Source organism: Dipodomys merriami, unplaced genomic scaffold (assembly GCF_024711535.1).
Source record: "Dipodomys merriami isolate MVZ:Mamm:240054 unplaced genomic scaffold, mDipMer1.0.p SCAF_10, whole genome shotgun sequence".
Lineage (NCBI taxonomy): Eukaryota > Metazoa > Chordata > Mammalia > Rodentia > Heteromyidae > Dipodomys > Dipodomys merriami.
In genome coordinates this window covers 6,572,470-6,599,681 of record NW_027202271.1, presented here as the reverse complement: position 1 = coordinate 6,599,681, position 27,212 = coordinate 6,572,470, and the positions used below count along the sequence as shown (strand labels likewise).

Genomic DNA, 27,212 nt, shown 5'->3' with positions numbered 1-27,212 from the left:
CTGGGGCTGGGGATCACACAGGAGACTGTGACTCCAGTGCCTAGAACTTCAAGTGCACTGCATTCTGCATGAACTGACCCACATGGCCCCATGTGTGTCTGATTACGCCATGGAAAAGAGATATTTACTATGAAGGTCCTATTGGATCTCCTGCTTACTAAGAAAGGTCTGTTGTTGGGTTTTTTGTTTGTTTTCTTTTCTTTTTGTCTTGTTCATGTATCTGTCTTTGGGAGGGGAAGAGGGTACAGAAATGGAGAGATGTAGGATGAACCTCACTGGACACTATTTGGAAAATGAGCTATGTGGAAACATAGTGGAACATATGTAGAAACACTATGTGGAAAATGGGGACGGGAGGGAAAAACTGGGCGAGAATGAGAGAAAGATGGCATCGTCTAAGAAAGAAATGTATTCTTTACCTGACTTGTATAACTGTAACCCCTGTGTACATAACCTTTATAATTGTAATGGACATGAAAAGGTTATGTGAAAAGATCAGGCAATTCAAACGCCTAAAATATAAACTAAGTCATAAGATGTGCTAAATAAATCTGAAATTTGGAAATGTAGCTAACATAAGACAAAATAAAGAATATATACTCTGTTAAAAAGAAAAGAACGACAGCTCTCAGCACAAGCTAGTTGTTCAGAAGGAGACACTAAAATTCATGGATAAGACTTGAAACAGGCTGCCTATTTCCTTTGACAAAGTGAATGTGTCTATCACAGATTCTCACTTGAGTTGTTGTTACAGGTAAACCCAGTAAATCATGTAATGCTGATCTTGTGCTCATTGCCCTGAGATTTTTTTTTAAATAAAGTGTAATTTCCACATAGGAACATTAATTTGTTGCCCTTCCCCCACCAGTGGTCTGGTCTATTCTTTCCTAAATTTCTTTTTGATCCAGTTCATTCATTTTCCCAGTCAATTCCCATCTCCTTCTACCGCTTCTAAACTTGAATGTATTATCAATTCCTCCTCCATCATGAAGCACAGCAAGAACGGTGTGATTCCCAAGCTTTCCCTGCATTTTACAATACTACTAAGGAAGTATAATGTTCACAATATAATGTTCTCTGGTCTCCTGGAGAATGGTCATCACCAGCATAACAATGGCTGGATTCCATAGGGATCCTGTCTCTGACTGCATTTACAACACAAGTGCACGAGTGTCTACTGCCTGCTCCCACACCGTTTCTATTTCTTCCCTACCTGTGTTCTCAGGTGTGTTTTCACCAGTACCTGTGGTAGCAGCTGTATCTGCTCTTCCACTGGTTCCACTGGTGGGAAGAAGAATAATGTTTTAAAATTGTTTAGCTATTTTTTTGTATTATATGTCTTTTTTAAAATCCATTTATTTAGCTCAAACTGGCCTTGAACTTGTGACCTTGCTTCTTCAGCCTCTCTAATTCTGGAATTACAGTTTCACCACCACCATACCTGGCAAGAATGTGGTTTAAGGAATACTGAGACCAGAGTAAAATAGATTCTCTCATGGGCTTTCTGAAATGTGTTCATGTCATGATTTCCTACAATGTTTTATCAAGTGCTCTAACCTTGCTCTCATTATTTCACTTTGAAGTCAACAATGCATATACTGGGCCTAATACAGTGCCCCAAAAAGGGCTTTGTCTTGCCTGCTGGATGTGTAGAACGGGTAGTCTCAGTGCTTGATGATCCAGCTGTGGTCTGTGTGCCTGGTGGTCCAGCTGTGGTCTCAGTGCTTGCTGGTCTAGTTTTGGTCTCCGTGATGGGTGGTCCAGATGTGGTCTCCTTGCCTGATGAACCAGATGTGGTCTGGGTGCCTGGTGGCCCAGATGTGGTCTCCTTGCTTGGTGGTCCAGCTATGGACCCCGTTCTTGGTGGTCCAGTGGTGGTCTCAGTGCCTGGTGGTCCAGCTGTGGTCTCTGTGCTTGCTGGTCTAGCTGTGGTCTCCTTGCTTGGTGTTCCAGCTGTGGTCTCCTTGCCTGGTGGTCCAGCAGTGCTCTGTGTGTCTGATGGTCCAGCTGTGGTCAGCACAGTTGTGGTCTTAGTGCCTGGTGGTCCAGCTGTGGTCTCTGTGCTTATTGGTCTAGCTGTGGTCTCCCTGCCTGGTGTTCCAGCTGTGGTCTCGCTGCCTGGTGGTCCAGCTGTGCTCTGTGAGCCTCCTGGTCCAGCTGTGGTCTCTGAGCCTGGAGGTCCAGCTGTGATCTCCCTGCCTGATGCTGAAGTCCGTCCCACAGACTGGCCTGTTGTTCCTGATAAACACAGAAGCAATGATTGCTATGCCCACTCATGCTCCTGAAGCTGGAGAATAAGCTATTAGTTTATACCTTAGATACTTGTGAACAGTGCTTCATTTTCCACAGCTGACCCACTCTGATATTTTCACTTATGTGTAGGTGCTATAATGCCTGCCTTGATTTACCTGAGTTTCCTTGGGTCACAGTTCCAGGGCTTGATTCTCTGAGGGTGCTGGCTTCTTTGCCAATAGGTGTGGGTGAGGTAGGCACTTCTGTTCTTGCTGATTTAAAAAAGCAAAGAGTAACGTGAACATGTGACCCCTCTGATCAGCATGCTGAACCTCACATAAACCCTCTGATGTTGGCAACACCTATTTTCCCAAGTCATATCAGATTCCTCCCATTTATCTCGCCAGGCCACTCCATTGGTTGACAGCAAACCCCCAAACCCATGCTGGCCCAGGAATCAAACTCTTATGGGGCTTCTCAACAATGTGTGACAAAAGTATTGATGGAATTGCCAGTATATCCTCAAAGGATTCTTTATATCCACATCCATCATTTAATATAAATATGAAATCTAATATTCCAAAAATTAGTATTTTACAAACATAAGAGGGATGGTCTCAAACTGTTTCCATGCATATGCCTAATATTCTGATCTAACATTTTTTCCTTATTTGATCTCCTTGTGGCTCTTGGGCAGGGGTGAGATGGTTTCCTTACAAAGCATTCTTCCCACATGAGATTGATTCCCAGTACAACTACACACAGTGTTCCCAGCTCCTTGGCTTAAACATGGGCAGGGTCCTGATGAACAACGTTGTCTGTTGACAAAAAGCAGTGCCTTGAACAAACCCTGCTCTCCTCACCTGATGTGGCCTCAGCTGTGGAAGGTTCACTGCTTGGGGCTCTAGTAGTTTCACCAGCTGCTGGTCCTGTGGTGCCTGCCACAGGAAACAGTAAGCATTTAACAGCTTTCCTACACAACAACAGGTCACATTGCCTGCTTCTAAATAGCTGTCACATATTCAGCTATACTTTGCCATTTCTGACTCCTTCTCTCTAAAAAGGGATCCTAAAATTGTATATGATTCTAAAGACATCAGTGGGTACATGTCAACTTGTCTAAGGCAAATAAACGTCATCTTCACTTGCTTTAATAAGAAGATACTAGAATCCTGAAAATCAGAAACAATCTTGCTTCCAGAAGCAACTACAGATCTTCAGGAAATATTCATTATACCTAGGGTCCTTCTACCCCAAATGTAGATTCAGTGAAACTCAGGATCCCTATAAATCTGATGTTAATTTGAAGCCATTGTTTGAATCCCAAACACCCTTTTTGAATCCTGGAATCATCATGTATCATGAGCACACTGAGGGATACCAATGCTGGAACAAGGCTTTAGAAACATCATCTGATCCTGACCCCCTGTTCTCCCTGTAACACTGTTGCTACAGAACCTGGTCCCTTCTTAACTCCTGTCTCTTCTTATTTCTTTCCATTGGCAACATGCTCCATAAACTGAGAATGAAAGAGTTCACCATACATGCACTTAAAAACCTGCATATGCAATGGCTCTCCCTTTTCCTTACCTGATCTGTGGCTAGCAGAAGTGGTAGCTGGTCTGGCTGAGGAACCTGGGCCTGCAGTGGTGGAGGCTACAGACAGCACCGTGCTCCCTAAAACCAACCACAGAATGAGAGGTGACAACAATGAACATGCTTCTCCTACCAAAGTGAGAAAAAGACAGTGAGTGACAATTCCACTCCTGTTCTCCTCAGGGATATAAACTTTGTGGGAGCCTGACGGCACAGACCTGCTCCTGCTATGAGAAGACATCTGGGAGAGAGGCTTGTACTCCATCCACACTGAGAGAGCAGGAAGGGCCCATGGTTCTGTTCCTTGCATATCCAGAGCACTACCACCTGCCTGAATTGATCAGGTGGTATACAAAGTGTCTGTTGTATATCATGGAAAGAGAGGGGTGTCTGATGTACACCATGGAAAGAGACAGTTTCAGAGTCTGCCTGGATCTCCTGTTCCCTGAGAAACAGAAGGAGAGCATGCTTTTCATTGCAAGCTACAAAGAGAGTTTGGCTTCCTTATGTTTAAGACCTGAATTAGGCTTGCTTTTTTCCTGTGACTTTGGAAATGTATTTACTACCTAGTTTTCACTGGAGTTTCAAGTAGATACATCCAATGGGTCATGCAACACTGAGTTTGTGCTCACTGCCATAAGGTATTGTACTTTAATGTAATCATCTCATAGGTACCTTGATTTGTTAGCTCCCAATGGTTGGGTCTAGTCTTGTTTTGTCCTGATACAGTTTATTCTTTTTCCCAGTGCAGTCCTATCACTTATGTGTTTGTCTTCTAAGTCTATATGGTCATTGATTCCTCTGTCTCTATGCAGAACTAGAATAAGAACATATGTGCTCTAAAGGATAAGGATTATGTCTTATTTAGAGATGGTGACATTCTTGGGAAGTTTGCAGAGTGAATACATCACTAAAATGACAGAATGTGAAGTGGCCCTTCCATGGAAGTTTTGAGATCTTTAATCATGTAAATATTTTTATATCTCCCTTTTATAATAAGCTGATGGTAATTAAACTAATGTTTAAACTCTAAAGTTTAATTTCACTGTTGTGGTATAAACATTTCCAAATAAAACATGTAAATAAAAAAAGAATGCATGTGCTTCCAAACTCTTCATGTATCCTAAAATATTTCTCTGAGAGTCATAGAGTTATTTTCTCTAATCTTCTAGTCATGGGCCATCACCAAAGTAGCAATGGTTGGGAGGGCAGCCATGGCTCACACCTATAAGGTTTATTCCTCATGAGGCTGAATTCTGAGGATTAGTGTTCAAAGACAAACTAGACAGTAAAGACTGTGAGACCCTTAGCTCCAATTAACTACCTAAAGGGCCTAAAGTGGAGCAATGGATCAAGTGCTAGCCTTGAACACAAAAGCTCAGGGGACAGTGACTAGGCCTTGGGTGAAAGCCCCTAGACAGGCACTATAAAAATATCAGAACAAGCCGGGCGCTGGTGGCTCATGCCTGTAATCCTAGGTACTCAGGAGGCTGAGATCTGAGGATCTCGGTTCAAAGCCAGCGCGGACATGAAAGACCTTGAGACTCCTATCTCCAATAAAACCACCAGAAAACCGGAAGTGGCGCTGTAGCTCAAGTGGTAGAGCGCTTGCCTTGAGCTGAAGAGCTGAGGGACAAAGCCCAGGCCCAGAGTTCAAGCCCCACGACCGACAAAAAAAAAAAAAAAAAAAAAAAAAAATCAGAACAATGGTTGGGTTCACCAGGGATCCTGTCTCTGACTGCATGTAGAGCACAAGTGCTTGTGTGTCTACCACTGGTTCCCTCTCTGCTTCTGTTTCTTCCCTATCTGTGTTTCCAGTGTGCTTTCACCACTGCTTGTGGTAGCAACTCTACCCGCTCTTCCACTGGTTCCTGGGGGAATAAAAATGATGTTTTAAAAATGTGTAGTTATTTTTTGTACTCTTGGATTTTTGAAATCCTTGTATATGCTTAAGGTGGCCTTGAACCTGTGACCTTGCTTCTTCAGCATCCCTAATTCTGCAATTACAGTTTTACCAACACCATACCTGGCAAGAATGTGTTTTAAAAGATACTGAGAGCTGGGTAAAATGGATTCTGTCATGGGCTTTCTTTAAAGGTGTTGTTCTCATGATTTCCTACAATGTTTTCTCAAGTGCTCTACCTTGCTCTCAGGAGTCAACAATGCTTATACTGGACCCACAGTACCCCACAAAGGGCTTTGTCTTGCTTGCTGTGTGTATAGAACGGTTGGTCTCAGTGCTTGATGGTTCAGCTGTGGTCTCCCTACCTGGAGGTCCAGCTGTGCTCTGTGTGCCTGGTGGTCCAGCTGTGGTCACCCCAGCTGTGCTCTCAGTGCCTGGTGGTCTAGCTGTGGTCCCCTTGCTTGGTTTTCCAGCTGTGGTCTCCATTCCTGCTGGTCCAACTGTGCTCTGAGTGCCTGCTGACCCAGCTGTGGTTTCTGTGCTTGGTGTTCCAGCTGTGGTCTCTGAGCCTGGAGGTCCAGCTGTGATCTCCCTCTCTGATGCTGAAGTCGGTCTCACAGATTGGCTTGTTATTCCTGAAAAACACAGAAGTAATGGTTGCCATAGCTACTCATGCTCCTGAAGCTGGATACTAGGACATTAGGTTGTGCCTTGTATACTTCTGTACAGTGCTTCGTTTTCCACAGTTGACCCACTCTGATATTTTCACTTGTGTTTAGATATTAAAGTGCCTGCCTTGATTTACCTGAGTTTCCTTGGGTCACAGTTCCAGGGCTTGATTCTCTGAGGGTGCTGGCTTCTTTGCCAATAGGTGTGGGTGAGGCAGGTACTTCTGTTCTTGCTGATTTGAAAAAGCAAAGAGTGATATGTGAACATGTGCCCCCCTGTTGTCAGCATGCTGAACCTCACATAAACCCTCTGATACTGGCAACACCAGTCTCCCCATGTTATATCAGATTCTTCCCATTTATGTTTCCAGGCCATTCTATTGGTTGACAGCAGACTCTCACACCCAATGTTGGCCCACAAATCAAGCTCTGACTAGGGCTTCTCAACAATGTGTGACAAAAAAATTGATGGAATTTCCAATTTGCCCTCAATGAATACTTTAAAAATGTTTATATAAGTATACCCAGGTGCATCATTTAATATAAATACAAAATCTAATATAACAAAAGCTAGTATTTTACAAACATAAGAGGGATGGTCTTAGACTGTTTCAATGCATATGCCTAAAATTCTGATCTAATATTATTTCCTTATTTGATCTCCTTGTGGCTCTTGGGCAGGGGTGAGATGGTTTTCTTACAAAGCATTCTTCCCACATGAGATTGATTCCCAGCACAACTACACACAGTGTTCCCAGCTCCTTGGCTTAAACATGGGCAGGTCCTGATGAACAACGTTGTCTTCTGACAAAAAGCAGTGCCTGGAACAAACCCTGCTCTCCTCACCTGATGTGGCCTCAGCTGTTGAGGGTTCACTGCTTGGGGCTCTAGTAGTTTCACCAGCTGCTGGTCCTGTGGTGCCTGCCACAGGAAACAGTAAGCATTTAACAGCTTTCCTACACAACAACAGGTCACATTGCTTGCTTCTAAATATCTGTCATATATTCAGGTACACTTTGCCATTTCTGACTCCCTCTCTCTAAAAAGGGATCCTAAAATTGTATATGATTCTAAAGATGTCTGCGGGTACATGTCAACTTGTCTAAGGCAAATAAACGTCATCTTTACTTGCTTTAAAATTAAGACACTGGAATCCTTTCAATCAGAAACAATCTTGCTTCCAGAAGCAACTACAGATCTTCAGGAAATACTTATTATACCTAGGACCCTTCTACCCCAAATGTAGATTCAGTGAATCTCAGAAGGACTCCTACAAATTTGACATTAATTTGCAGCCATTGTTTGAATCCTGAACATTCTTCCTGATTCCTGGAATCATCATGTCTCAAGAGCACACTGAGGGATGCCAATGCTGGAACAAGGATTTAGAAACATCATCTGATCCTAACCCCCTGTTCTCCCTGTAACACTGTTGCTACAGAACCTGGTCCCTTCTTAACTCCAGTCTCTCCCTATTTCTTTCCATTGGCACCATGCTCCATAAACTGAGAATGAAAGAGTTCACCATCCATGCACTTACAAACCTGCACTTGCAATGGCTCTCCCTTTTCCTTACCTGATCTGGGGCTAGCAGAAGTGGTAGCTGGTCTGGCTGAGGATCCTGGGCCTGCAGTGGTGGAGGCTGCAGACAGCACTGTGCTCCCTGAAACCAACGACAGAATGAGAGGTGACAACAATGAACATGCTTCTCCTACCAAAGTGAGAAACAGACAGTGAGTGATGCTGGGCATATCTATAAACCTAGCTACTCAGGAGGCTGAGATCTGAGGATTGCCATTCAAATCCATGCTGGGCAGGATAATCCATGAGACTCTTATCAACAATAAACCAGTAGAAAACCGGAGGTGCCGCTATGGCTCAAGCAGTAGAGTACTCATCTAGAGCTGAAGAGCGCAGGGACAGCGCCCAAGCCGAGAGGTTAAGCCTCACGACCAACAAAAAAAAAAAAAGACAGTGAGTGACAATTCCACTCTAATTCTCCTCAGTGTTATAAACTCTGTGGGAGCCTGACTCCACAGACCAACTCATGCTATGAGAAGACATCAGGGAGAGAGGCTTATACTCCATCCACACTGGGAGAGCAGGAAGGGCCTATGGTTCTGGTGACTGCATATCAAGTACACTACCACCTAATGAATTGATCAGGTGGTACACAAAGGAGTCTGATGTACACTATGGAAAAAGAGAATTTCAGAATCTTCATGGATCTCCTGTTCCTTGAGATACACAAGGGGAGCATGCTTTTCAGGGCAAGCTACAAAGAGTTTGGCTTCCTTATGGTTAAGCCCTGAATTAGGCTTGATTTTTTCCTGTGACTTTGGAAATGTATTCACTACCTAATTTTCACTGGAGTTTCAAGTAGATACATCCAGCGAGTCATGCAACACTGAGTTTGTGCTCATTGCCCTAAGGTATTGTACTGAAATGTAATTATCATGTAGGTACCTTGATTTGTTAGCTCCCAATGGTTGGGTCTAGTCTTAAGTTTTGTTCTGATACAGCTCATACTTTTTCTCAGTGGAGTCTCCTTACTTATCTTTTGTCTTCTAAATTACATGATAATTGATTCTTCTGTCTCTGTCAGGGGCCAGAATAAGAATACAAGTGCTTCCCAAACTTTTCTTGAATCCTACAGTATTTCTCTGAGTGTCATAGAGTTATTCCCTCCAATTTTCTAGTCACAGGCCATCACCAAAGTAACAATGGTTGGGAAGAGCAACCATGTTTCCTGCCTGTAATCTTTAGTACTCAGGAGGCTGAGATCTGAGGATCAGAGTTCAAACCAGACTAGGCAGTAAAGTCTGTGAGACCCTTCGCTCCAAGTAGAGCTCAGGGGACAGTGCCCAGGCCTTGAGTAAAAGCTCCATGACAGGCATCATAAAAATATTAGAACAATGGTTGGGTTCACCAGGGATCGTGTCTCTGACTGCATGTAGAGCACAAGTGCATGTGTGTCCAACACATGTTTCCTCTGTGCTTTTTTCCCCCCTATCTGTGTTTCCAGTGTGCTTTCACTACTGCTTGTGCTAGCAAATCTACCCACTCCTCCACTGGTTCCTGTGGGGAAAAAAATGATGTGTTAAAAATGTGTAGTTAGTTTTTGTACTCTTGGTCTTTTTTTGAAACCCTTCTATATGCTTAAGCTGGCCTTGAACTTGTGACCTTGCTTCTTCAGCCTCCCTAATTCTGCAACTACCCTTTTACCACCACCATACCTGCCAAGAATGTGGTTTAAAACATACTGAGAGCTGGGTAAAATGGATTCTGTCATGGGTTTTCCATAAATGTGTTCTTGTCATGATTTTCTGCTATGTTTTCTCAAGTGCTCTAACCTTCCTCTCAGGATCTGACTTTGGAGACAACAATGCTTATACTGGACCCCACAGTGCCCAACAGAGGGCTTTGTCTGGCTTGCTGGGTGTGTACAACAGGTAGCTTAAGTGCTTGTTGGTTGAGCTGTGCTCTCAGTGCCTGATGGTCCAGCTGTGGTCTCCCTACCTGGTGGTCCAGCTGTGCTCTGTGTGCCTGCTGGTCTAGGTGTGGTCTCCTTGCTTGGTGTTCCAGCTGTGGTCTCAATGCCTGGTGGTGTAACTGTACTCTGTGTGCCTGGTGGTCCAGCTGTGGTCTCTGTGCTTGCTGGTCCAGCTGTGGTCTCTGTGCTTGCTGGTCTAGTTGCGGTCTCCCTGCCTGGTGGTCCAGTTGTGCTCTGTGAGCCTCGTGGTCCAGCTGTGGTGTCTGAGCCTGGAGGTCTAGCTGTGATCTCCCTGCCTGATGCTGAAGTTGGTCCCACAGACTGGTCGGTTGTTCCTGATAAACACAGAAGCAATGATAGCTATGCCCACTCATGCTCCTGAAGCTGGAGACAAGGCCATCATATTGCGCATTAGATATTTCTGTACAGTGCTTCATTTTCCACAGCTGACCCACTCTGAGATTTTCACTTATGTGTAGGTGCTATAATGCCTGCCTTGATTTACCTGAGTTTCCTTGGGTCACAGTTCCAGGGCTTGATTCTCTGAGGGTGCTGGCTTCTTTGCCAATAGGTGTGGGTGAGGTAGGCACTTCTGTTCTTGCTGATTTAAAAAAGCAAAGAGTGACATGTGAACATGTGCCCCCCTGTTATCAGCATGCTGAACCTCACATGAACCCTCTGATGCTGGCAACACCTGTCTCCCCATGTTATATCAGATTCTTCCCATTTATCTTTCCAGGCCACTCCATTGGTTTACAGCAGACCCCCAAACCCAATGTTGGTCCCCGAATCAAACTCTGACTGGGTCTTCCCGAGAAAGTATGAGAAAAGAATTGATGGAGTTTCCAGTATGTCCTCAATGGATGTTTTATATCCATGTCCACAATTTAACATAAATATGAAATATAATATAGCAAAAGCTAGTATTTTACAAACATAAGAGGAATGGTCTCAAACTGTTTCCATGGATATGCCTAACATTCTGATCTAACAGTATTTCCTTAAAATTTGATCTCATTGTGACTCTTGGGCAGGGTTGAGATGGTTTCCTTACAAAGCATTCTTCCCACTTGAGATTGATTCCCAGTACAACTTCACACAGTGTTGCCAGCTACTTGGCTTAAACATGGGCAACGTGGTCTTTTGACTTAGCAGTGCCTGGAACAAACCCTGCTCTCCTCACCTGATCTGGCCTCAGCTGTTGAGGGTTCACTGCTTGGGGCTCTAGTAGTTTCACCAGCTGCTGGTCCTGTGGTGCCTGCCACAGGAAACAGTAAGCATTTAACAGCTTTCCTACACAACAACAGGTCACATTGCCTGCTTCTAAATAGCTGTCACATATTCAGGTACACTTTGCCATTTCTAACTCCCTCTCCATATAAAGGGCACCTAAAATTGCATATGATTCTAAAGATGTCAGCAGGTACATGTTAACTTTCTAAGGCACATAAACTTCATCTTTACTTGCTTTAATAAGAAGATAATGGAATCCTGTGAATTAGAAACAATATGTTTCCAGAATCAACTACAGACCTTCAGAAAATACTCATTACATCTAGGGCTCTTCTACGCCAAATGTAGTTTCAGCGAATCTCAGAAGGACTCCTAAAAGTTTGATGCTAATTTGCAGCCATTGTTTGAATCCTGAACACCCTTCCTGAATCCTGGAATCATCATATCTCATGAGCACACTGAGGGATGCCAAGGCTGGAACACAGCTTTAGAAACATCATCTGATCCTGACCCCCTATTCTCCCTGTAACACTGTTGCTACAGAACCTGGTCCCTTCTTAAGTCCAGCCTCTTCCTATTTCTTTCCATTGGCACCATGCTCCATAAACTGAGAATGAAAGTGTTCACCATACATGAACTTAAAAACCTGCATATGCAAAGGCTCTCCCTTTTCCTTACCTGATCTGTGGCTAGCAGAAGTGGTAGCTGGTCTGGCTGAGGATCCTGGGCCTGCAGTGGTGGAGGCTGCAGTGGTGGAGGCTGCAGACAGCACCGTGCTCCCTAAAACCAACCACAGAATGAGAGGTGACAACAATGAACATGCTTCTCCTACCAAAGTGAGAAAAAGACAGTGAGTGACAATTCCACTCCTGTTCTCCTCAGGGTTATAAACCTTGTGGGAGCCTGAGTCCCCAGACCAGCTCCTGCTATGAGAAGACATCAGGGAGAGAGGCTTGTACTCCATCCACACTGGGAGAGCAGGAAGGGCCTATGATTCAGGTTCCTGCATATCAAGTGCACTACCACCTCTCTCAGTTGATGAGGTAGGTGTCTGTTTTACTCCATCGAAAGAGATGGGTGTGGGGCTAGGAAGTGGCTCAATGGCAGAGCGCTTGCCTTGCATGCCTGAGGCCCTGTGTTCAATTCCTCAGAACTACATAAGCAAAAAGAAAAAAGCCAAAAGTGGCACTGTGGCTCAAGTGGTAGAGTGCTAGCCTTGAGTTGAAGAGCCGAGGGACAGCGCCCAGGCCCAGAGTTCAAGCCCCATGACCGGACCCCCCCCCCCCCCCAAAAAAAAGAAAGAAAGACAGGGATGTTTGATGTTCACCATGGAAAAAGGTCATTTTAGTCTTCCTGGCTCTCATGTTCCCTGAGAAACACAAGGGGAGCATGTTTTTCATTGCAAGCTACAAAGAGAGTTTGGCTTCCTTATGGTTAAGGATTAGGCTTGCTTTTTCCTTTAATTATAGAATTATATTTACCTCATACTTTTCACTGAAGTTTCAAGTAGATACATCCAGTCATGCAACACTGACTTTGTGGTCAATGCCCTAAAGTATTTTACTTAAATGTAATTATCACATAGGTTCCTTGATTTGTTATCTCCCAATGGTTGGGTCTACTCTTGTTTTGTCCTGATACAGTTTACTCTTTTTCCCTCACTTATGTGTTTGTCTTCTAAGTCTATATGATTATTGATTCCTCTGTCTCTATCAGGAATTAGAATAAGAACACAGGTGCTCTAGAGGACAAGGGTTATGTCTTATTTAGGGATGGTGACATTCTTGGGAAGTATGTAGAGTGAATATATCACTAAAATGCAGCATGTGAAGTGGCCCATTCCATGGAATTCCTGAGATATTTAATCATGTAAATACTTTTTCTATCTCCCTTTTACGATAAGCTGATCATAACTAAACTAATGATATCCATTTTCTTTAAAGTTTAATTTCACTGTTGTGGTATAAACATTTCCAAATAAAACATGTAAATGAAAAAAAAAAGAATGCATGTGCTTCCCAAACTGTAGGATACAGTAAGTATCCTAAAATGTTTCTCTGAGAATCTTAGAGTTATTTTCTCTAATCTTCTAGTCATGGGCCATCACCAAAGTAGCAATGGTTGGGAAGGGCAGTCATGGCTCAAGCCTATAAGGTTTACTTCTCAGGTGGCTGAATTCTGAGAATTAGTGTTCAAACACAGACGAGTCAGTAAAGTCTGTGAGACCCTTAGCTCCAATTACCTACCAAAAGGGCCCAAGTAGAGCAATGGATCAAGTGCTAGCCTTGAGCACAGAAGCTCAGGAAACAGTGTCCAGGCCTTGAGTGAAAGCTCCTTACTTAAATATATAAGGACAATGGTTGGGTTCACCAGGGATCCTGTCTCTGAGTGCATGTAGAGCACAAGTGCATGTGTGTCTACCACTGGTTCCCTCTCTGCTTCTGTTTCTTTCCTACCTGTGTTTCCAAATGTGCTTTCACTACTGCTTGTGGTAGCAACTCTACCTGCTCCTCCACTGGTTCCTAAGGGAGGAAAAATGATGTTTTAAAAATGTGGAGTTATTTTTTGTACTCTTGGACTCTTTGAAATCTTTCTACATGTTTAAGCTGGCCTTGAACTTGTGACCTTGCTTCTTCAGCCTCCCTAATTCTGGAATTACAGATTTACCACCACCATACCTGGCAAGAATGTGTTTTAAAAGATATTGAGAGCTGGGTAAAATGGATTCTGTCATGGGTTTTCCTTAAATGTGTTGTTGTCATGATTTTCGACAACGTTTTCTCAAGTGCTCTAACCTTGTTCTCAGGATCTCACTTTGGAGTCAACAATGCTTATATTGGACCCCACAGCACCCCACACAGGGCTTTGTCTTGTTTGCTGTGTGTGTAGAACAGGTGGTCTCAGTGCCTGATGGTCCAGCTGTGTCTGCCTACCGGTTGGTCCAGCTGTGCTCTGCGTGCCTGCTGGTCTAGCTGTGGTCTCCTCGCTTGGTGTTCCAGCTGTGGTATCCGTATGTGGTGGTCTAACTGTGCTCTGAGTGCCGGGTGATCCAGCTGTGGTGACCCCGGTTGTAGTCTTAGTGCCTGGCGGTCCAACTCTGGTCTCTGTGATTGCAGGTCCAGTTGTGGTCTCTGTGATTGCTGGTGTAGCTGTGGTCTCCCTGCCTGGTGTTCTAGCTGTGGTCTCTGTGCTTGGTGGTCCAGATGTGATCTCCATGCCTGGTGGTCCAGCTGTGCTCTGTGTGCCTCCTGGTCCAATTGTGGTCTCTGAGCCTGGAGGTCCAGCTGTGATCTCCCTGCCTGATGCTGAAGTCCGTCCCACAGACTGGCCTGTTGTTCCTGATAAACACAGAAGCAATGATTGCTATGCCCACTCATGCTCCTGAAGCTGGAGACAAGGCCATTAGCTTGCGCCTTAGATACTTCTGAACAGTGCTCCGTTTTCCACAGCTGACCCACTCTGATATTTTCACTTATGTGTAGATGCTATAGTGCCTGCCTTGATTTACCTGAGTTTCCTTGGGTCACAGTTCCAGGGCTTGATTCTCTGAGGGTGCTGGCTTCCTTGCCAATAGGTGTAGGTGAGGTAGGCACTTCTGTTCTTGCTGATTTAAAAAAGCAAACAGAGACATGTGACCATGTGCTCCCTTTGATCAGCATGCTGAACCTCACATAAACCCTCTGATGCTGGCAACACCTATTTCTGCATGTTATATCAGATTCCTCCCATTTATCTCACCAGGCCACTCCATTGATTGACAACAGACCCCCAAACTCAATATTAGTGCCTGAATCAAAGACTAAATGGTTCTTCTCAAAAATGTGTGACAAAAGAATTGATGGAATTTCCAGTATGTCCTCAAAGGATGCTTTATATCCAGTACCATCATTTAATATAAATAAGAAATCTAATATAACAAAAACTAGTATTTTACAAACATAAGAGGGATGGTCTCAAACTGTTTCCATGCATATGCCTAACATTCTGATCTAACATTATTTCCTTAAAATTTGATCTCAGTGTGGCTCTTGGACAAGGGTAAGATGGTTTTCTTAAAAAGCATTCTTCCCACTTGAGATTGATTCTCAGTAAAACTACACACTGTGTTCCCAGCTACTTGGCTTAAACATGGGAAGGTCCTGATGAACAACGTTGTCTGTTGACAAAAAGCAGTGCCTTGAACAAACCCTGCTCTCCTCACCTGATGTGGCCTCAGCTGTTGAGGGTTCATTACTTGGGGCTCTAGTAGTTTCACCAGCTGCTGGTCCTGTGGTGCCTGCCACAGGAAACAGTAAGCATTTAACAGCTTTCCTACACAACAACAGGTCACATTGCCTGCTTCTAAATAGCTATCACATATTCAGGTACACTTTGCCATTTCTAACTTCCTCTCCCTATAAAAGGGATCCTAAAATTGCATATGATTCTAAAGATGTCAGCAGGTACATGTTAACTTGTCTAGGGCAAATAAACTTCATCTTTACTTGCTTTTATAAGAAGATACTGGAATCCTGAGAATCAAAAACAATATGTTTCCAGAATCAACTACAGACCTTCAAGAAATACTCATTATACCTAGGGCCCTTCTATCCCAAATGTAGTTTCAGTGAATCTCAGAAGGACCCCTACAAATTTGATGTTAATTTGCTGCCATTGTTTGAATCCTGAACACCCTTTTTGAATGCTGGAATCATCATGTCTCATGAGCACATTGAGGGATGCCAATGCTGGAACAAGGCTGTAGAAACATCATCTGATCCTGACCCCCTCTTCTCCCTGTAACACTGTTGCTACAGAACCTGGTCCCTTCTTAACTCTAGTCACTTCTTATTTCTTTCCATAAACTGAGAATGAAAGAGTTCACCATACATGCACTTAAAAACCTGCACATGCAATGGCTCTCCCTTTTCCTTACCTGATCTGTGAGTAGCAGAAGTGGTAGCTGGTCTGGCTGAGGATCCTGGGCCTGCAGTGGTGGAGGCTGCAGACAGCACTGTGCTCCCTGAAACCAACCACAGAATGAGAGGTGACAACAATGAACATGCTTCTCCTACCAAAGTGAGAAAAAGACAGTGAGTGACAATTCGACTCCAATTCTCCTAAGGGTTATAAACCCTGTTGGGAGCCTGAGTCCCCAGACCAGCTCCTGCTTTGAGAAGACATCAGGGAGAGAGGCTTGTACTCCATCCACACTGAGAGAGCAGGAAGGCCCCATGGTTCTGTTCCTTGCATATCAAGTACACTACCACCTGCCTGAGTTGATCAGGTGGCACACAAAGGGTCTGTTTTTATCATGGAAAGAGAGGGGTGTCTGATGTACACCATGGAAAGAGACAATTTCAGAGTCTTCCTGGCTCTCCTGTTCCCTGAGAAACAGAAGGGGAGCATGCTTTTCATTGCAAGCTACAAAGAGAGTTTGGCTTCCTTATGTTTAAGACCTGAATTAGGCTTGCTTTTTTCCTGTGACTTTGGAAATGTATTTACTACCTAGTTTTCACTGGAGTTTCAAGTAGATACATCCAATGGGTCATGCAACACTGAGTTTGTGCTCATTGCCATAAGGTATTGTATCTAAATGTAATTATCACATAGGTACCTTGATTTGTTAGCTCCCAATGGTTGGGTCTAGTCTTGTTTTGTCCTGATACAGTTCATTCTTTTTCTCAGTGGAGTCCTCTCACTTATGTGTTTGTCTTCTAAGTCTATATGGTCATTGACTCCTGTGTCTCTATCTAGAACTAGAATAAGAACATATGTGCTCTAGAGGACAAGGATTATTTTTTATTGAGAGATGGTGATATCCTTGGGAAGTATGCAGAGTGAATACATCACTAAAATGACATCATGTGAAGGGGCCCATTCCATGGAAGTTCCGAGATCTTTACTCATGTAAATATTTTTATATCTCCCTTTTATAATAAGCTGATGGTAATTAAACTAATGATATCCACTTTCTCTAAAGTTTAATTTCACTGTTGTGGTATAAACATTTCCAAATAAAACATGTAAATAAAAAAAGAATGCATGTGCTTCCCAAACTTTTCACGTATCCTAAAGTATTTCTCTGAGAGTCATAGAGTTATTTTCTCTAATCTTCTACTCATGGGCCATCACCAAAGTAGCAATGGTTGGGAAGGACAGCCATGGCTCACACCTATAAGGTTTACTCCTCATGAGGCTGAGTTCTGAGGATTAGTGTTCAAAGACAGACTAGGCAGTAAAGTCTTTGAGCCCCTTATCTCCAATTAACTACCAAAAGGGCCCAAAGTGGAGCAATGGATCAAGTGCTAGCCTTGAGCACAAAAGCTCAGGGGACAGTGCCTAGGCCTTGAGTGAAAGCCCCAGGACAGGCACTATAAAAAAATATCAGAACAATGTTTGAGTTAACCAGGGATCCTGTCTCTGAGTGCATGTAGAGCACAAGTGCATGTGTGTCTACCACTGGTTCCCTCTCTGCTTCTGTTTCTTCTCTATCTGTGTTTCCAGGTGTGTTTTCACTACTGCTTGTGGTAGCAACTCTACCCATTCTTCCACTGGTTCCTGGGGGAAGAAAAATGATGTTTTAAAATGTGTAGTTAGTTTTTGTACTCTTGGACTTTTTTGAAATCCTTCTATATGCTTAAGCTGGCCTTGAATTTTTGACCTTGCTTTTTCATCCTAGGTCCCTAATTCTGGAATTACAGTTTCACCACCACCATACCTGGCAAGAATGTGGTTTAAAACATACTGAGAGCTGGGTAAAATGGATTCTGTCATGGGTTTTCCTTAAATGTGCTCTTGTCATGATTTCCTACAATGTTTTCTCAAGTGCTCTAACCTTGGTCTCAGGATCTCACTTTGGAGTCAACAATGCTTATACTGGACCCACAGTACCTCACAAAGGACATTTTCTTGCTTGCTGTGTGTATAGAATGGGTGGTCTCAGTGCTTGGTATTCAGGTTTGCTCTCCCTACCTGGTGGTCCAGCCGTGCTCTGTGTGCCTGGTGGTCCAGCTGTGGTCACCCCAGCTGTGGTCTCTGTGCTTGCTGGTCTAGCTGTGGTCCCTTTGCTTGGTTTTCCTGCTGTGGACTCCATGCCTGGTGGTCCAACTGTGCTCTGAGTGCCTGCTGACCCAGCTGTGGTTTCTGTACTTGGTGGTCCAGCTGTGATCTCCCTCTCTGATGCTGAAGTCGGTCTCACAGATTGGCTTGTTGTTCCTGAAAAACACAGAAGCAATGATTGGCATACCCATTCATGCTCCTGAAGTTGGAGACTAGGACATTAGGTTGTGCCTTAGATACTTCTGTACAGTGCTTCATTTTCCACAGCTGACCCACTCTGATATTTTCACTTGTGTGTAGATGCTAAACTGCCTGCCTTGATTTACCTGAGTTTCCTTGGGTCACAGTTCCAGGGCTTGATTCTCTGAGGGTGCTGGCTTCTTTGCCAATAGGTGTGGGTGAGGTAGGCACTTCTGCTCTTGCTGATTTGAAAAAGCAAAGAGTGACATGTGACCATGTGCCCCCTATTGTCAGCATGCTGAACCTCACATAAACCCTCTGATGCTGGCAACACCTGTCTCCCCATTTTATATCAGATTCCTCCCATTATCTATCCATGTCATTCTATTGGTTGACAGCAGACTCTCACACCCAATGTTGGCCACAAGTTAAACTCTGATGAGGGCTTCTCAACAATGTGTGGCAAAAGAATTGATGAAATTTCCAATTTGCCCTCAATGAATACTTTAAAAAAGTTTATATAAGTGTATCCAGGTCAAACTTTTAATATAAATATGAAATCTAATATAGCAAAAGCTAGTATTTTAAAAACATAAGTGGGATGGTCTCAGACTGTTTCCATGCATATGCCTAACATTATTTCCTTATTTGATCTCCTTGTGGCTCTTGGGAAACGGTGAGATGGTTTTCTTACAAAGCATTCTTCCCACATGAGATTGGTTCCCAGTACAACTTCACATAGTGTTCCCAGCTACTTTGCTTAAACATAGGCAGGGTCCTGATGAACAACGTTGTCTTTTGACAAAAAGCAGTTCCTTGAACAAACCCTGCTCTACTCACCTGATGTGGTCTCAGCTGTTGTGGGTTCACTGCTTGGGGCTCTAGTAGTTTCACCAGCTGTTGGTCCTGTGGTGCCTGCCACAGGAAACAGTAAGCATTTAACAGCTTTCCTACACAACAACAGGTCACATTGCCTGTTTCTAAATAGATGTCACATATTCAGGTACACTTTGCCATTTCTAACTCATTCTTTCTAAAAAGGGATCCTAAAATTATATATGATTCTAAAGATGTCTGTGGGTACACGTCAACTTGTCTAAGGAAAATAAATTTCATCCTTACTTGCATTAATAAGAAGATACTGGAATCCTGTGAATCAGAAAAAATCTTGCTTCCAGAAGCAACTACAGACCTTCAGGAAATACTTATTATACCTAGGGTCCTGCTACCCCTAATGTAGATTCAGTGAATCTCAGAAGGACCCCTACAAATTTGATGATAATTTGCAACCATTGTTGGAATCCTGAACACCCTTCCTGAATCCTGGAATCATCATGTCTGATGAGCACACTGAGGGATGCCAATGCTGGAACAAGGCTATAGAAACATCATCTGATCCCAATCCACTGTACCCCCTGTAACACTGTTGCTACAGAACCTGGAGCCCTCCTGGTCTCTACAGAACCTGGTCTCTTCCTATTTCTTTCCATTGGCACCATGCTCCATAAACTGAGAATGAAAGACTTCACTATACATGCACTTAAAAACCTGCACATGCAATGGCTCTCCCTTTTCCTTACCTGATCTGTGGCTAGCAGAAGTGGTAGCTGGTCTGGCTGAGGATCCTGGGACAGCAGTGGTGGAGGCTGCAGACAGCACCGTGCTACCTAAAACCCACCACAGAATGAGAGGTGACAACAATGAACATGCTTCTCCTACCAAAATGAGAAAAAGACAGTGAGTGACAATTCCACTCCTGTTCTCCTCAGGTTTATAAACCCTGTGGGAGCCTGGCTGTACAGACCAACTCCTGCTACTAGAAGACATCAGGGAGAGAGGCTTGTACTCCATCCACACTGGGAGAGCAGGAAGGGCCTATGATTTCGGTGCCTGCATATCAAGTGCACTACCACCTCCCTAGGTTGATCAGGTGGGTGTCTGTTGTACTCCATAGAAAGAAAGGGGTATTTGATGTACACCATGGAAAGAGGTCACTTTAGTCTTCCTGGCTCTCATGTTCCCTGAGAAACACAAGGAGAGCATGTTTTTCATTGCAAGCTACAAAGAGAGTTTGGCTTCCTTATGGTTAAGACCTGAATTAGGCTTGCTTTTTCCTTTGATTATAGAAATATATTTACCTCATAGTTTTCACTGAAGTTTCAAGTAGATACATCCAGTCATGCAACACTGACTTTGTGGTCAATGCCCTAAAAGTATTTTACTTAAACGTAATTATTATATAGGTTCTTGATTTGTTAGCTCCCAATGGTTGGGTCTACTCTTGTTTTGTTCTGATGCAGTTTATTCTTTTTCCCAGTGGAGTCCTCTCACTTATTTTTTGTCATCTAAATCTATATGAGGAATTATCACGAATTAGAATAAGAACACAGGTACTCTAGAGGGCAAGGATTATGTCTTGGGAAGTATGTAGAGTGAATATATCCCTAAAATGACAGCATGTGTAGGGGCCCATTCCATGGAATTCCTGAGATCTTTTTATATCTCCCTTTTACAATAAGCTGATGGTAACTAAACTAATGATATCCATTTTCTCTAAAGTTTAATTTCACTGTTGTGGTATAAACATTTCCAAATAAAGCATGTAAATGAAAAAAAAAAAGAATGCATGTGCTTCCTAAACTCTTACTGTATCCTACAATGTTTCTTTAGGAGGCATAGAGTTATTTTCTCTACTCTTCTACTTATGGGCCCTCACCAAAGTAGCAATGGTTTGGAAGGGCAGTCATGACTCACACCTATAAGGTTTACTTCTCAGGTGGCTGAATTCTGAGAATTAGTGTTCAAAGACAGACGAGGCAGTAAAGTCTGTGAGACCCTTAGCTCCAATTACCTACCTAAAGGGCCCAAGTAGAGCAATGGATCAAGTGCTAGCCTTGAGCACAGAAGCTCAGGAAACAGTGCCCAGGCCTTGAGTGAAAGCTGCTTAAATATATAAGGACAATGGTTGGGATCATCATGGATCTTGTGTCTGAGTGCATGTAGAGCACAAGTGCATGTGTGTCTACCATTGCTTCCCTCTCTGCTTCTGTTTCTTCTCTATCTGTATTTCCAAGTGTGCTTTCACTATTGCTTGGAGTAGCAACTCTACCCGCTCTTCCACTGGTTCTTGGAGGAAGAAAAATGATGTTTTAAAAATGTGGAGTTATTTTTTGTCCTCAACTTTTTTGAAATCCTTCTATATGCTTAAGCTGGCCTTGAACTTGTGACCTTGCTTCTTCAGCCTCCCTAATTCTGGAATTACAGTTTTACCACCACCAGACCTAGCAAGAATGTGGTTTAAAACATACTGAGAGCTGTGTAAAATGGATTCTGTCATGGGTTTTCCTTAAATGTGTTCTTGTCATGATTTCCTACAATGTTTTTTCAAGTGCTCTAACCTTGCTCTCAGGATTTCACTTTTGATTCAACAATGCTTATACTAGACCCCACAGTGTCCCACAGAGGGCTTTGTCTTGCTTGCTGGGTGGATAGGATGGGTCGTCTCAGTGCTTGAGGATTCAACTGTGGTCTCCCTACCTGGTGGTCCAGCTGTAGTCTGGGTGGCTGATGGTCCAGCTGTGGTCTCCTTGCTTAGTGTTTTAACTGTGCTCTGTGTGCCTGGTGGTCCAGTTGTAGTCACCACGGCTGTGGCCTCAGTGCCTGGTGTTCCAGGTGTGGTCTCCTTTCTTGCTGGTCTAGCTGTGGTCTCTGTGCTTGCTGGTCTAGCTGTGGTCTCTGTGCTTGCTGGTCCAGCTGTGGTCTCTGTGCTTGCTGGTCTAGCTGTGGTCTCTCTGCCTGGTGGTCCAGCTGTGGTCTCTGTGTTTGGTGGTCCAGCTGTGGTCTCCAGGCCTGGTGGTCCAGCTGTGCTCTGTGTGCCTTGTGGTCCAGCTGTGGTCTCTGAGCCTGGAGGTGCAGCTGTGATCTCCCTGCCTGATGCTGAAGTTGGTCCCACAGACTTGTCTGTTGTTCCTGATGAACACAGAAGCAATGACTGCCAGACCCTGATGCTAGAGACTATGTCATTAGATTGCGCCTCATTTTCCACAGCTGACCCACTCTGATATTTTCACTTGTGTGTAGGTGATAAAGTGCCTGCCTTGATTTACCTGAGTTTCCTTGGGTCACAGTTCCAGGGCTTGATTCTCTGAGGGTGCTGGCTTCTTTGCCAATAGGTGTGGGTGAGGTAGGCACTTCTGTTCTTGCTGATTTAAAAAAGCAAAGAGTGATATGTGACCATGTGTCCCCCTGTTGTCAGCACGCTGAACCTCACATAAACCCTCTGATGCTGAAAACACCTGTCTCCTCATGTTATATCAGATTCTTCCTATTTATCTCTCTAGATGACTCCATCGGTTGACAGCAATTTCCCAATCCTATGTTGGCCCACGAATCAAGCTCTGACTGGGGTTTCTCAGCAATGTGTGACAAAAGAATTGATGGAATTTCCAATTTGCCGCCATGAATATTTTAAAAATGTTTATATCAGCATACCCAGGTCCATTGTTTAATATAAATATTAAATCTAACATAACAAAATCTAGTATTTTACAAACATAAGAGGGATGATCTCAAACTGTTTCCATGCATATGCCTAACATTCTGATCTAACGTATTTCCTTAAAATTTGATCTCCTTGTGACTCTTGGGCAGGGGTGAGATGGTTTTCTTACAAAGCATTCTTCCCACTTGAAATTGGTTCCCAGTACAACTTCACACAGTGTTCCCAGCTATTTGGCTTAAACATGTGCAGGTCCTGATGAACAACGTTGTCTATTGACAAAAAGCAGTGCCTGGAATAAATCCTGCTCTCCTCACCTGATGTGGCCTCAGCTGTTGAGGGTTCACTGCTTGGGGCTCTAGTAGTTTCACCAGCTGCTGGTCCTGTGGTGCCTGCCACAGGAAACAGTAAGCATTTAACAGCTTTCCTACACAACAACAGGTCACATTGCCTGCTTCTAAATATCTGTCACATATTCAGTTACACTTTGCCATTTCTAACTCCCTCTCCCTATAAAGGGATCCTAAAATTACATATGATTCTAAAGATGTCAGCAGGTACATGTTAACTTTCTAAGGCAAATAAACTTCATCTTTACCTGCTTTAATAAGAAGATACTGGAATCCTGTGAATTAGAAACAGTATGTTTCCAGAATCAAACAAGAGACCTTCAGGAAATACTCATTATACGTAGGGCCCTTCTACCCCAATTGTAGTTTCAGTGAATCTCAGAAGGACACCTACAAATTTGATGTCAATTTGCAGCCATTGTTTGAATCCTGAACACCCTTCCTGAATCCTGGGATCATCATGTCTCATGAGCACACTGAGGGATACCAATGCTGGAACAAGGCTTTAGAAACATCATCTGATCCTGACCCCCTGTTCTCCCTGTAACACTGTTGCTACAGAACCTGGTCCCTTCTTAACTATAGTCTCTTCCTATTTCTTTCCATTGGCACCATGCTCCATAAACTGAGAATGAAAGAGTTCACCATACATGCACTTAAAAACCTGCACATGCAATGGCTCTCCCTTTTCCTTACCTGATCTGTGGCTAGCAGAAGTGGTAGCTGGTCTGGCCTCTGAGGATCCTGGGCCTGCAGTGGTGGAGGCTGCAGACAGCACCGTGCTTCCTAAAACCAACGACAGAATGAGAGGTGACAACAATGAACATGCTTCTCCTACCAAAGTGAGAAAAAGACAGTGAGTGGCAGTTCCACTCCAATTCTCCTCAGGGGTATAAACATTGTGGGAGCCTGACTGCACAGACCAGCTCCTGCTATGAGAAGACATTAGGGAGAGAGGCTTGTACTCCATCCACACTGGGAGAGCAGGAAGGCCCCATGGTTCTGTTCCTTGCATATCCAGTGCACTACCACCTGCCTGAGTTGATCAGGTGGCACACAAAGTGTCTGTTTTTATCATGGAAAGAGAGGGGTGTCTGATGTATACCATGGAAAGAGACAGTTTCAGAGTCTGTCTGGATCTCCTGTTCCCTGAGAAACAGAAGGAGAGCATGCTTTTCATTGCAAGCTACAAAGAGAGTTTGGCTTCCTTATGCTTAAGACCTGAATTAGGCTTGCTTTTTTCCTGTTACTTTGGAAATGTATTTACTACCTAGTTTTCACTGGAGTTTCAAGTAGATACATCCAATGGGTCATGCAACACTGAGTTTGTGCTCATTGCCATAAGGTATTGTATCTAAATGTAATTATCACATAGGTACCTTGATTTATTAGCTCCCAATGGTTGGATCTAGTCTTGTTTTGTCCTGATACAGTTTATTCTTTTTCCCAGTGGAGTCCTCTCACTTATGTGTTTGTCTTCTAAGTCTATATGGTCATTGACTCCTCTGTCTCTATCCAGAACTAGAATAAGAACATATGTGCTCTAGAGGACAAGGATTATTTTTTATTGAGAGATGGTGATATCCTTGGGAAGTATGCAAAGTGAATACATCACTAAAATGACAGCATGTGAAGGGGCCCATTCCATGGAAGTTCCGAGATCTTTACTCATGTAAATATTTTTATATCTCCCTTTTATAATAAGCTGATGGTAATTAAACTAATGATATCCACTTTCTCTAAAGTTTAATTTCACTGTTGTGGTATAAACATTTCCAACTAAAACATGTAATTAAAAAAAGAATGCATGTGCTTCCAAACTTTTCATGTATCCTAAAATATTTCTCTGAGAGTCATAGAGTTATTTTCTCTAATCTTCTACTCATGGGCCAGCACCAAAGTAGCAATGGTTGGCAAGGGCAGCCATGGCTCACACCTATAAGGTTTACTCCTCAGGAGGCTGAGTTCTGAGGATTAGTGTTCAAAGACAGACTAGGCAGCAACATCTTTGAGACCCTTATCTCCAATTAACTACCAAAAGGGCCCAAAGTAAAGTGATGGATCAAGTGCTAGCCTTGAGCACAAATGCTAAGGGGACAGTGCCTAGGCCTTGAGTGAAAACCCCAGGACAGGCACTATAAAAATATCAGAACAATGGTTCGGTTCACCAGGGATCCTGTCTGTGAGTGAATGTAGAGCACAGGTGCTTGTGTGTCTACCACTGGTTCCCTCTCTGCTTCTGTTTCTTCCCTATCTGTGTTTCCAGTGTGCTTTCACTAGTGCTCTGGTAGCAACTCTACCCACTTCTCCACTGGTTTCTGTGGGAAGAAAACTGATGTTTTAATAATGTGTAGTTATTTTTTGTAGGCTTTGACTTTTTTTTTGAAATCCTTCTATAAGCTTAAGCTGGCCTTGAACCTGGGACCTTGCTTCTTCAGCATCCCTAATTCTGGAATTACAGTTTTACCACCACCATACCTGGCAAGAATGTGGTTTAAAAGATACTAAGAACTGAGTAAAATGGATTCTGTCATGGGTTTTCCTTAAATGTGTTCTTGTCATGATTTCCTACTATGTTTTCTCAAGTGTTCTAACCTTGTTCTCAGGATCTCACTTTGGAGTCAACAATGCTTATCCTGGACTCCACAGTGCCCCACAGAGGGCTTTGTATTGCTTTCTTGGTGTGTAGAATTGGTGGTCTCAGTGCTTGGTGGTCAGGTTTGGTCTCCCTACCTGGTGGTCCATCTGTGCTCTGCATGCCTGGTGGTCCAGCTGTTGTCACCCGGGCTGTGGTCTCCCTGCCTGGTGTTCCAGCTGTGGTCTCTATGCTTGTTGGTCTAGCTGTGGTCCCCGTGGTTGGTGATCCAGCTGTGGTCTCTGTTCTTGGTAGTTTAGCTGTGGTCTCCTTGCCTGTTGTTCCAGTTGTGGTCCCCGTTCCTGGTGGTCCAGCTGTGGTCTCAGTGGCTGGTGGTGCTGCTGAGGTCTCAGTTCCTGTTGTTCCAGCTGTGGTCTCCCTGCCTGGTCGTCCACCAGTGCTCTGTGTGCCTCGTGGTCCAGTTGTGGTCTCTGAGCCTGAAGGTCCAGCTGTGGTCTCCCTGCCTGGTGTTCTAGCTGTGGTCTCTGTGCTTGGTGGTCCAGATGTGGTCGCGATGCCTGGTGGTCCAGCTGTGCTCTGTGTTCCTCCTGGTCCAGTTGTGGTCTCTGAGCCTGGAGGTCTAGCTGTGATCTCCCTGCCTGATGCTGAAGTCGGTCCCACAGACTGGCCTGTTGTTCCTGATAAACACAGAAGCAATGATTGCTATGCCCACTCATGCTCCTGAAGCTGAAGACAAGGCCATTAGCTTGCGCCTTAGATACTTTTGATAGTGCTTCATTTTCCACAGCTGACCCACTCTGATATTTTCACTTGTGTGTAGATGCTAAACTGCCTGCCTTGATTTACCTGAGTTTCCTTGGGTCACAGTTCCAGGGCTTGATTCTCTGAGGGTGCTAGCTTCTTTGCCAATAGGTGTGGGTGAGGTAGGCACTTCTGTTCTTGCTGATTTGAAAAAGCAAAGAGTGACATGTGACCATGTGCCTCCTGTTGTCAGCACACTGAACCTCACATAAACCCTCTGATGCTGGCAACACCTATTTCCCCATGTCATATCAGATTCCTCCCATTTATCTCCCCAGGTCACTCCATTGGTTGACAGCAAACTCCCAAACCCAATGCTGGCCTACGAATCAAACGCTCATGGGGCTTCTCAACAATGTGTGACAAAAGTATTGATTGACTTTCTAATATGTCCTCAATGAATACTTTATATCCAGGTCCATCATTTAACATAAATATGAAATCTAATATAACAAAAGCTAGTATTTTACAAACATAAGAGGGATGGTCTCAGACTGTTTCCATGCATATGCCTAACATTCTGATCTAACATTATTTCCTTATTTGATCTCCTTGTGGCTCTTGGGCAGGGGTGAGATGGTTTCCTTTCAAAGCATTCTTCCCACATGAGATTGATTCCCA

General features: G+C 43.8%; 1 protein-coding gene across 34 annotated transcripts in view; it reads right to left on the bottom strand.

The window, feature by feature from the left end:
• The window catches only part of LOC138839325 (mucin-19), a 223,836-nt gene that overhangs the window by 119,717 nt on the left and 76,907 nt on the right, over positions 1–27,212 (bottom strand). For 26 of the 34 annotated variants that reach the window (XM_070038897.1, XM_070038982.1, XM_070038948.1 and 23 more), the window contains 27 exons: positions 26,637–26,732; positions 25,928–26,467; positions 23,891–23,980; positions 23,162–23,236; positions 22,453–22,548; positions 21,884–22,315; positions 19,927–20,013; positions 19,187–19,261; positions 18,493–18,588; positions 18,080–18,322; positions 16,041–16,127; positions 15,327–15,401; positions 14,634–14,729; positions 14,059–14,463; positions 13,582–13,647; positions 11,804–11,905; positions 11,076–11,150; positions 10,398–10,493; positions 9,919–10,227; positions 7,976–8,062; positions 7,246–7,320; positions 6,537–6,632; positions 6,097–6,366; positions 3,823–3,909; positions 3,096–3,170; positions 2,409–2,504; positions 1,639–2,238 (listed from right to left, as the gene is read on the bottom strand). In XM_070038897.1, coding sequence (XP_069894998.1) covers positions 1,639–2,238; positions 2,409–2,504; positions 3,096–3,170; positions 3,823–3,909; positions 6,097–6,366; positions 6,537–6,632; positions 7,246–7,320; positions 7,976–8,062; positions 9,919–10,227; positions 10,398–10,493; positions 11,076–11,150; positions 11,804–11,905; positions 13,582–13,647; positions 14,059–14,463; positions 14,634–14,729; positions 15,327–15,401; positions 16,041–16,127; positions 18,080–18,322; positions 18,493–18,588; positions 19,187–19,261; positions 19,927–20,013; positions 21,884–22,315; positions 22,453–22,548; positions 23,162–23,236; positions 23,891–23,980; positions 25,928–26,467; positions 26,637–26,732 — 4,527 coding nt within the window. The remainder of the gene's footprint in view (positions 1–1,638; positions 2,239–2,408; positions 2,505–3,095; positions 3,171–3,822; positions 3,910–6,096; positions 6,367–6,536; positions 6,633–7,245; positions 7,321–7,975; positions 8,063–9,918; positions 10,228–10,397; positions 10,494–11,075; positions 11,151–11,803; positions 11,906–13,581; positions 13,648–14,058; positions 14,464–14,633; positions 14,730–15,326; positions 15,402–16,040; positions 16,128–18,079; positions 18,323–18,492; positions 18,589–19,186; positions 19,262–19,926; positions 20,014–21,883; positions 22,316–22,452; positions 22,549–23,161; positions 23,237–23,890; positions 23,981–25,927; positions 26,468–26,636; positions 26,733–27,212) is intronic. The other 8 variants (XM_070038999.1, XM_070039037.1, XM_070038988.1 and 5 more) reach the window with 8 other exon arrangements.